The 11,525-nt window shown below is 36.2% G+C and overlaps 1 protein-coding gene across 1 annotated transcript; it reads left to right on the forward strand.

Moving 5' to 3' along the window:
* The first annotated feature begins 10,542 nt into the window (after positions 1-10,542).
* On the forward strand, positions 10,543-11,525 carry LOC145128536 (putative mitochondrial protein AtMg00310). Its single transcript, XM_079063330.1, has 3 exons — positions 10,543-10,819; positions 10,861-11,030; positions 11,457-11,525. Exons 1-3 carry the CDS (start codon positions 10,543-10,545, stop codon positions 11,523-11,525), a joined length of 516 nt encoding a protein of 171 aa, XP_078919456.1.

An 11,525-nucleotide genomic window follows, 5' to 3' on the forward strand; every position in this document is an offset into this window, starting at 1 on the left:
CCAACAAGCATCCATTAGCAAACCCAACTTTGGGGGCGATATGGTCGGGTATTTCGATCAGCTTTCGTTAAGTGTCAATTGGATTGGAGGGACTATAGAAAATCTAGTACAACATTTGCATGTGGAGCAACCTCCTCACCTGGGGTATCATTACCCAATTTGCCCCAGGTGGAGTGAGTATCGAGGTCAAGGGGGAAATAGAGCCGGTACAAGTGGAGCACGTGATGAAGAAGATGACGATTGATTTCCTATTTAGTTTTTATTTTAATTTTATTTGGTTGGATTTTTGTGGTTTTGAACTTGTTATGGTTTGTAAGACTTTTAAACTATTATGTTACTTTTAGTTGTCTTTTGGTGGCTTTATTTCAGAATTGCTATGGAGTCTCGGAAAGGAAGGTCAAGAGTTGTGTTCGTCTAGATGAGTGTCGTTAGAGTCTAAGAAATTAAGAGTCAAGACCCACAGTTTTAAATAAGTGTGGGGTGAGTCAAGAGAGAGGATAAGTGTAGAGAAGAGTCATAAAATCATATGCTAGCAACGTCTTAGTAAATTAAGACATTTGTTTGAAGTTAAGAGGTGAAGACATAACAGTTTTCTGTATGTCCAGTACTCACGTTGTGACTCCCTACAATTCACGTCGTGAGTCCAGTTTTCACGGGTTTCTACTTTCCACGTTTTCTCGATTTCACGACGCGGCCCTTCTTATGATTCACGACGTGAATCATTTAGATCACAAAGATGAAGCCCATTGATGCATTTTACCACATGGGTCACCACTTTTCTTCTTGGGATTGTTATGAAGATTATTTTGGCTCGGTTTCTTTACCATAAAATGTGGCGTATGCTTTCCCACATTATTCTTCTTGCTTGGCCATTTCCACCACCTTTGTTGAATTTTGGAGTCTCGATTCCATATTTTATTGACGCTTATTACATCTTTCGCGAGATCAACATCCACGTTCATATTTTGAAGAAGTTCCACATTCGAGATGCGCATTTTGTCCACACTTATGGAGTTCGATCACGCCACTATCCCAGGGGAGTCTGTTCCTTTTTCTCTGTTTTTATTGCTTTTAATTTAGTTTATGCATACAATGAGGGCACTTTATGTAATAAGTGTGGGGTAGGAGGTCGAAAAAGTAAATTAGTAAATTGCTAGAAATCTTAGGGAATTTAAATAATTTGAACTTAAGCTGCTAGTGTTGCATTGGGATGATCTGATAAAGGCGCAAATGTTTAGTTGAGCCAATATACGTTATAGTGCATTTGTGGCCTCCCTTATTCTAGTGAAATCATGGGACAAAAACACAACCTCGCTTAGTTTGAGGGATGCGATATGTTTGGCAGCCTAAACCTGAAATGTACCCAGGAAAATTAATATCCTTAACCAATAAGGGTTGAAGTAAAGTGCCCCTCCTTAAGCATGTAGGTTTTTTAGTGATATAAAAAATGAGTACATGTAAAAAAAGAGAGAGAAATTACCGAAAAGTGAAAAATTGAAGAATTTTTGGAGCATAAAAGTATCAAAGTATGAAGATCAAAGATCGAAAATTCTGAAGTTTCAAAAGTTGAAGATATCAAAATCAAACATAAAAGTTGATGAATTCAAAGAAATCAAAGATCAAAATATCAAGAAGTGAAGAATTCAAGAGCTCCGTATTGTGGTATCTTCTAAAAGTTGTAATTCTCTAGTTTATGTATGCTTTGGTAGCTTTACAAAAATACCTTGAGGTTAGAGAGTTTTCTGAGGATGGATTCGGAGGGTTGCATAAAATGAGCATTGTTCGAAAGAAGTGGGCGAGTGTTTATGAGGATTGTGAGTATTTAGAATTGAGGTCTTGGCATAATGGTTGAATTTGAGTTGGATTGTTCTATCTAATGATGGTGATCAAGGTTTGAATTAATAATTATATTTGCTTGAGGGCAAGCAAAGCACAAGTGTGGGGTATTTTGATATTGCCATATTTATACATATTTTTAGGAAATATTTATCTACATTTTTATTAATATTTTGGTTATTTGCATAGAATAATGGCACTTATAAGGATAAATTGTTATTTGCAGCCAAAATAGAAGCATTCTCGAAGATAGGGACTAAAACTGACAATATTTGTAACTTTGGAGGCTTGAAGGGAAGATGGATGAAAACTCAACAAAAAACATACTCACGACGTGAATCGTTCATGATTCACGACGTGAGCATAGTATTCTAGAAGATATGCATCCGGGTGAAAGAGTCCTTGTCGAATAAGGAAAACTCGCATTCACGACGTGAATCCTTATGGTTCACGACGTGATCTCGAAAAAGGGAGATATTATAAATTCTCTTGCTCATTACGACTGGGAGGACTTTTGGCGAGAGAAAAGGGTTCCAGAAGACGAATTTCAGCAGAATAAAAGTCTTGGAAAAAGGTTTTCAACACCAAAAGAGTAGAGGTTCATAATTAGTTTAATTGCTGATACTTGAACATGTTTTATACTTTGATTTGTGTTTGTTTACTTGCTACTATGAGTAGCTGAATCTAGCAACTCTTGTTTAGCTAGATGAAGCTTCTGACATATGGTTTAGTTTAATGACTATTGGATGTGTTAGTTGGTAATTTGCTTGTGTTCGATTTGTTACTACCTAGCATGTTAATATTTGTTTCTTTAGTTGCTTGAATTCATGTTATGTGTAGTTAGTGAACATTAAACTGCATGAACTTGTTAACCTAGTGAATTAGTGAACACTAAATTGCTAGAGCTAGGATCGACCAAAATCTTAGATAGTAATTAAAGTAAATAAATTTAGCTGTGCTAGAGAACATAAATTATGACCATAATGGTGTTTTCATAATAAATCTTACATAGCATACCTATAATCTATGACTAGTTCTGTGTTTGATTGTGTGTGACCATGCATAGTTTTACATGAATTAGTCAAATATTAGTAAATTTGGACTTAAATTGCTAATAATATAATATTTGGTGACCAACTTGATAATCCATAATTGTTAGTTAACCATAAGGAAGAAGTGGATTCAAACTAAAACAGGAGTGTTTTTAGTAATTGATTGAATTTGAGTATAGTTCGTCTGATCTTGTAAAATCAGATAAAACCCTTTTAAGCTGTTAATAATTAGGTTAATTTAGTAGTAAGTAGATTAATTAGTTAACACCGTTCCTTGTGATCGACACCCAACTTACCCAACTATTCTATAATTCGACTAGGTACACTGCCTAGGTGCATTTTAGTTAGTTAAGTTAGTTAGGTTATAAATTATAAAATTAGTGGGTACTTTTGTGCACATCACACCCAATATGAAATATTAAGGCTAGGACCCAACACAATATTCGACAATTGCGAAAAGGGATGTCGTAATCCAATTGTAAAATATTTGAAGGTAGGTAAATGACGATTTACCAATTTCCACCATGAAAAACGAAATAGATTATTAAGTTTTAATTGGATTGAAATTCCTAGATCTTTTAGATTCAATGAACCTTTTCAATGGCATGTTTAAATCTCAATTGTGCCCTTCAAGTTTGTGACTAGGATGCCGAGGATCACAAACAAGGAGTGAATTACCAAGAAAATTAGCTTGGTACACCCAATGTTACAAATCACCTAATCAATGTGTCGGTTAATCACACACGCTCCATTGATCTATGATTAACACCAAGATACCCTTTGCCACACATTGTCAGTCCCAGATTAGTGTGTCGGTTAACCACACACGCTCCACTAACGACTTAACAAGGTGCAAAGTGTAATTTCATGGATTAGCACCATTTCACATTTTTCCTAAAGTAACTAAGATTGGGAATTTTAATTAGAATTAGTGTCCTATCCTACCTGTTCGGCTAACGACCCTCCACCAGTAAAGGAAGCGGTGGGTGAGAGTGGACACCCATTAACCTACCATTTTATAGGCAGTAACCTTATACCCCCCTTATAGACCGGCTTCGTGAATCAGGCCTACTACCGGTAAGACCGACTTTGTCTTATACATACATATATATATATATACATATATATATATATATATATATATATATATATATATATATATATATATATATATATATATATATGAGTTTTGAAACTTGTGAAAACTCTTCACATTAATAACTTATGAGTTTAATTGGATTTTAATGTATGAGACCTTTCATTTTCAATAACTTGAGGACAAGTTATCGAGGTCATTAAAATTCATTTAGATCATATTTCTAACAACTAAAATTATCACATAATCTATTATCAAACTAAATTCATAATCAAGATAATTTCTAATCAACAATTTGAAAGCAATTTTGTTTATCATATAAAAACAACAATTATTTTAAACTTTGACAATTATCTTGTGGTTGGATGAGTACAAGCACTACCATATCATAAAAAACATTTCCAGTGATCCAAAACAGTTTGTGGTAGTGTTCCCAATCCAAACCAGGCCAAGAAACTCGAAATTTTGCACACAGAGCCTTCAACTCGTCAAGTACATGAACTGGACTCAGCGAGTTGCTCTGTTACTAAGTGGACTCGTCGAGTTTGTTCATGTACTCGGCAATTTCACCAATCAGGGGACAAAATTTTGACTTTTTCAGCTTTGAAAAACTAGTAAGCATCAAATATAATAGAAAACAATCCTTGGCTCTGATACCACTGTTGGGTTTTGAAGCACTATAACACTCTTATGGTGTACATGCAACCCTAAATGCTTTGCATCTATGTTTTCTCTATTATACATGCATATTTTCAATTTTTTTCCAAAGCATTGTCCTAACTAGCATACAAATTGTCAAATTAATAATACATCTAGATAGATGACATACCTTTTGGAAGGACTTGTAGTTCTTGACCTTTGAAAGCTTGAGCACCTCAAGTGTGATGCCTCTAATGGTTCACAAACACCAATATGCATGAGGATGATTTAAGAGAATAAGCTACGTATCTCAAAGAGAATGTGCAACCGATTTTAGCTCATGGAGGGTTCTATTTATAGTGTTGCACATGTTGGGGTTACACTTTGTAAACCCTAATGCTCCATGACTTTCCACATTCTTATGCTCCATGGGTTTAACCTCCATGGACTATCCATGGATTAACTTACTGGTTTAGCCCATAATCATGGATCATTAGCCCAAACTACAAGAATTATTGATTTACATAATCAATCACCATATATTTAATTAGTCTCTTTTGACCACAAAATTAATTCTTGATCAATACTAATTAAATAATTTCGTATTAATATACTATACTTGTAATATATTAATAAACTATAAATAACCTTATTCTCAAAATCCATCCTATCAAATTGCACTGGTGAAGGCAACCCAAAAGGACCATGCTACAATCGGGTCAAGTACATACCAGTTATAGTTATGGGCTTAGACACCAAATCCAACAGTCTCCCACTTGGATAAGTCTAATATCTATTATTGCTTATGCACTTCAGGATCCGACTTAGCAATCGTAAGCTTTCAAAACCCATTGTCGAACTCTGACCTAGTTAGTGACGTGTCCTTCAGATAAGGGATCATATACTCCTCTGTTCTCAAGATATCTATGCAGACAAGGTTGACTTTTTGACCAAGGTTGACTTTTGGTCAACAGTGAGGGTTTTGGTTTTTATGATGGGCAATATGGTCTTTTGCCCAAATTGTGGATTAGACTCATTTTTGGACTAGTTGAGTTTGTATAATTACCTTAATGGTTAATTAGGGTTATTTTGTGCGATTAATAGGCGGAGTCTAGTTTCGGCAGTACGGGTGTGAGTTTTTAACAGTCTTCTGTGCGAGTTAAGTCTCCTCACTATATCTACCTATGTAGTAGTATATATGTGCTGACCAATTGGATCTATTTGTTGTTATTGTGATATGTGTTACTGTGTGTGCTGAGACTTCGAGTAGTCTCCAAGATTGCTGATAATCCACAGGGCGTGTTGTTTTCCGACTGAGACTTCGGGTAGTCTCCAGGGTTTCTGATAACCTATAATTGTTTATTTGTGTTGTGTTGTATGTGATACTTTGGGGAACTCACTAAGCTTTGTGCTTACAGTTTTTTACTAATTATGTTTCAGGTACTTCTGATGACTGTGGGAAGTCGACGGCTTGATTATACACATTCGCCTGCAGTTTATGATTCCAGATATTTTGGGACACTCTGATATTATGATGATGATTTGTATTTGATACTTGTGATTTTATTAAAATGGGTTTTGTTTTTAGCTCATTAAAAATGAAAACTTTGGTTTGAAAATTTGGATGTTCCATTAACGATGTTCTACTTCAGAAATGGTGTTGGAGATTTTACAACAATTCTCGTACGTTATAGGTTAAGGTAATAAAACTGATTTATGGTCCTTCAGGCGATTTATGTTTGGTGGAGGAAGGTACAACTACTAATGGGATTGATTAACCATTTACATGATCGACATTTTATTCTATATAACATGATAGAGAAAATAGTAGGAAACGAGATTCCGACATTTATGGAAGGAAACTTGGATTGGAAATATGTCATTAATGGTTTCTTTTCCTAGTTTGTTTCATTTATATGTTGATAAGATCGCCTTGTTGTAGATAGATGTCAAATAGGTATTAGCAATGGAATTAGAGGAGGAATGTGACAAGGGGAGTCGAAGGTCACCAATTCTTGGATTATGGACCCTTTTGGACCTGATTGTTTTGTCTTGTTACACATATAGTTGGATATTGGATCTTGATAACTCTATAAAATTCATGTCAATGAGATAGAAGGAACCATATTGATAAGGTTTTGTTGTAACACCCAAATTTCCATTTAATTTAAATAGTTATAATTATGGGTCATAAAATTAAAGTGTGAGGTTATAAATTCGGTTCTTTGAATTTTAATATTTAATTCTATATTTCTAGACTAAGCATGAGGGAGCATGAAATGAAATTATAATTACTTGAAGGTCAAATCGATGATAGTTGGAATTATAAGGAACCAAAATGAGAGTTGGGGACTTAAAGGTCAGAATATTGCAAAGAGGGGCAATGAGGTTGTTGTTTCAAACCTAGGAACTTCATGAGAAAGGTTTTAGGTCGAATAGGGGCTTGAGGGCTGAATTTGGTCAACCACTTAAAAACCCTTAAACACAACTTAACCCTAATAACCATTTTGCTTTAGAATTCCCATTTTTGAAGACCATACAATAGTGATTGGTCGATCCCTGGATAATTGAACCATTGGATATTCATGCAATTTGAAGAGAAGGTTCCCAAGACATATATTGAAGTTTTGAGCATTGCAATTTCAATTTCAAGGTTTAGAGCTTCAGCTACAGATCCTCGATCATGGAAGAAGTTTTAGAGTTGTTGCTGAAATCGTTTTAGGTACAAGCCTTGCATGGAGCCTTTAATCTCAACAATCTAAGTATGATTTCTTCCTCATTGAATGTATTTTATACATATAGATATTTTGTGTTCGTTCGGGATTGAACCATAGTCATAGAGTTAGGTGTTTGGATCGAAACCATAACCCTAGAGTTGAAATATTGTTGAGAAGTTACTATTTTGTCCTAGTATTGTAAAAATTATAAAAAAAACTTATTGGTGGACGTATTTAGGATACGTCAGTGCCTAAAGTTCAGGTTTTGAGTCTAGTATCTCCATGAATTTTTTCTTGACCTGAGGATGTTTCTAACTAGGGTGAAATTCGTCATTTTCACTAATTGGCCTGGAAGTATCTTCATTGATATCATATCTTCTAAAATCCATAGTCAATTGTATAAATTTGTATGGACTTGTACAAGTAGTCCCTAGAAAGCTAAAATGCTAAGCTACTTGAATATGTAAAAATATTGTAACTCTCTCAGGATTTGATGGTGTTAAAGTGGCCTTGAACAGGTTGTTGTTTCGGGTGAAAATCTAGAAATTGAGTCTAGTAGTTTGTCTATATGTTTAGCATAAATAATAGCCATTTGTAATCTTGATTACTATTATAGGAGTTTTTCAAGGTGATTTGGTGTCGTTGGATTCCTGGGCTATAGTTTTAGGTCTACTCTGCTTCTTGAGGTGATTTTATCACTACATTGTGTGATGTTATGCATCTTTTACTTTAGTTTGTGTGTCCTTATAGGATGTATGCGGGTAGCACTAGGTTGGGGTAGTTTCTAGTGGGTGTATGGTATTCGCTCAAGGTACCGAGGAACACGTATATGAGGCTTAGATGTACTGAGCAGGGGATCAGGCGTAACTATTGTGTCCTAAGAGCTCGACGTACCAAGCAAGGGGATCGAGTGTAATCGATGCGTCCTAATGCTTTTAGGTTCGGGGGCCGGGCTTAGCAGATGCGTCCCAAGGGCTCAACGCAATGAGAAAGGGGAATCATGCTTAGTCGATGTGTTTCAATGGGTTTATGCTTGTTTCTGGTTTGTTCTTTGAATTGCATGTTTGGTTGTGTAGTTACTGTGGTTGATGTTTGTATGTTTAGCGTAGAGCTTGTATGAGATTATATTGTGTATGTGTGAAATTTCCTAAGCTTTGTTCTTACCCCTTTCCCCTTAAAATTATTGTTTCAGGATCGACGAGGTACTCAGGGTGGCAGGGCGTGATGGTACACACTGGCTCGAGTCGGAGTGACAGTGATTTTCATAATACGTTGGACTATGTTTTCTTTCGATTTTAAAACTTCATAATTTACAATGGGTCTTTTTGTATTACTTTGATCTTGGGTTCTGAGTCGCCCCAACCGCTAAACGTGTGCAATTTGCCCTAATGTGGAACATCCCAAAAACATACATAATTTTTTTCATTTTTAATTCATCAAACCACATAGTATTTGTCCCAAAAACCCATCATAGTAAAAAGGTATCATAATCATCCTAGTACAATAACAATCATCCTACGAAAAATCATCAGGAGGAAATGTTGTACAGTCAATTCGGCCCCTTCCCTTTGGAACTGGAAGTACCTGAAAATGTTTACACCACAAACCTGTAAGCACAAAGCTTAGTGCGTTCCTTAAAATACCACATACCATACAAATAAGCCCAACCCAACATCCAAATGGGCCCAGCCTAACATATATATATATATATATATATATATATATATATATATATATATATATATATACATATATATATATATATATATATATATATATATATATATATGGGCCGGTCCAACATGAAAATGGGCCCTGCCCAACATACATATAAATAGGCCCAACCCAACATACAAATAAACGGGCGCAACCCAACATACATACAAATGGGCCAACCCAACATACAAATGCAAGAGTGACAAAGACAATTAGCATCCTATACAGTATACTGAGAAGACTCACCAGTCTCTCGAAGTTAGATAAACCATAGTTAACTACCACGAAAGCCATAACACAACACACTTAATAATCAAACAAGGTCCAACCTTAGTCTATACCCTAGAACTAGCACTTTAACAAAAAGTCAACCCATGTTAGCAGTTAAGGTCAACTGTCCAAAGTTGACTTCAGAGGGCCGCCATGTCATGGCCTCCTATTGGTCACGTTATGGCATAATAAATACAAAGTAACCGTGTGCCTCCCTAGTCACCATGTCGTGGCAGCCAAACACCACGTCGTGGAAACTAGGTTCAACAACTTAAAGATTTAAGTCATTTTCTATCGATTCCATTAGCTCCAAAGCTCATATATGATTTTTCCCAAGGTATTAATGGATAAAGTTTCCAATTAGATCCATTGAGACATCCCTATAAGCCTAGATCTCATTTCCAAGGTCCAAAAAGGAAACTTAATGCATGGAATCAACCATTAAGCACTTAATCCATGAAGTCTGCAACCCAAAATTTCCAGAAGGGTTTTAGGGACCCTAATGATCCCTAAAAATGCAAACTTTATATACATGCATGTCCTTTCTCAAATCTAGGTCAAAAGATGGAAAATCACCTAGAATTCATGCAAAGTCACCAAATCACCACCAGATCCTAGATCTATGAGTTATAATGCTCTTGGGACTCAGAGAGATCATAAAGTACTTTATCTTTTCTACTCATCCCATCTTCACAAATGAGGCAAAATATAGCATAAAACCTAGATCTAAGAGGCATCAAACAAAAATATGAGAGTTTGAGGACTTACAAAAAGTCAAAAAGCTACACACAATGATGATTAGAGGTTGCGTGGAGGAACTATGCACCAATTCTTCTTCTCCTTCCTTGAAAACCACCACAAGCTTGCAAAAGTGACCTCAAAAGCCTCAAGAGGGCTAGGGTTTGGCTAAAAGGAAGTTTGGATGTGATAGAGGCTAAAGGTGGGGGGAAACCCTATTCATCACTTCCTTTAAATAGGGCTTAACGCTCGAAAATTAGGTTTTTGCATAAAATGGTTGCCATGTCGTGCCCAACATATTTTTCACTCCCGATTATCTCCTTGCAGGGAAAAAACCCTTTCATTTGGAGGTCGTTTAACCTTTACCAAGGCAGTATTAGGTAGTCTTCCCTCTTACTTCTTCTCTTTACTTGTTGCACATTTGGTAGTGATTGATACATTGGAAAAAAAAATCTGAAGGCAATTCCTTTGGGGTGGAATGGACAATAAATACAAAATAACTTGGGTGGCATGGGAAAAAATAGTAGCACCAAAAGAAACAGGTGGGCTGGGATTGGGATCGCTTAGAGCTTTCAACTTGTCATTAATCACCAAATGGTGGTGGCGACTACAAACAGATGGCATGGCATTATGGTCTCGTGAGATCACTGGTATTCACAATCTCGGTAACAAACCTTCATACTGTATGTCGAAGAAATCAATTACTGGCGTTTGGAACAATGTCGCAGGGGTCGAAAATGATCTGAAGAAAGTAGGTATTGATATTAACGATGTCATTTAAAAAAAGTATGTGCAGGTGATAAGACCTTATTTTGGTTGGATGCATGGTGTGGTAACGGATCTCTCAAAGATGCATTCCCAAAACTATACCGCCTGGAGAAACACAAAACTTGCAAAGTTAAAGATAGAATACAAAGCGGAGGTCTGACTTGGGATTGGAGATCACCCTTAGATTCTGAAGATCAGGTGCGTAATCTCAACAGTATTTCATCTAGGATTGGTACATTCCTGCCAACAGTGAGGTTAGATCATTGGAATTGTGATCTATCCAATGATGTCAAGTACCATGTGGATGTTCTCAGACAAAGAATTGACCAATCCCAACGGGCGGCTAATGAAGTAGTTATACCTTGGATTCATGAAGTTCCAATTAAAGTCACATGCTTTATATGGAGAGCAAATTTAGGGAGAATTCCCACTGCCTGTTCACTAAAGAGAAGAGGTGTGCCAATCACATCCACATTGTGTGAGTATTGTTACTAGTTGTTGAAGATGTTGATCATATCCTGATGTGATGTCACTTTGTTGCCACGGTTTGGGAATGGTTATTCAAATGGTGTGCTATCTCGGTTCCCCAATTTGCAAATATTGGTGAATTGATTGCATTTATAGGTAGATGGGGAAACTGGCATAAACAAAGGAAGTATCGCATATGTGTGTGCAATGGCGCCATTTGGCTAA

This window comes from Lactuca virosa, chromosome 1 (assembly GCF_052849685.1).
Source record: "Lactuca virosa cultivar CGN04683 chromosome 1, Lactuca_virosa_CGN04683_v6, whole genome shotgun sequence".
Classification (NCBI taxonomy): Eukaryota; Viridiplantae; Streptophyta; class Magnoliopsida; order Asterales; family Asteraceae; genus Lactuca; species Lactuca virosa.

What these genes read in the sequence shown, in the direction of transcription:
- LOC145128536 (XM_079063330.1), top strand. Translation starts at nt 10,543, where the DNA reads ATGGACAATAAATACAAAATAACTTGGGTGGCATGGGAAAAAATAGTA. An exon ending in AAATGATCTGAAGAAAGTAG is followed by an intron (nt 10,820 to 10,860) that starts GTATTGATATTA and finishes AAGTATGTGCAG; the next exon opens with GTGATAAGACCTTATTTTGG. An exon ending in CCTTAGATTCTGAAGATCAG is followed by an intron (nt 11,031 to 11,456) that starts GTGCGTAATCTC and finishes TTGCATTTATAG; the next exon opens with GTAGATGGGGAAACTGGCAT.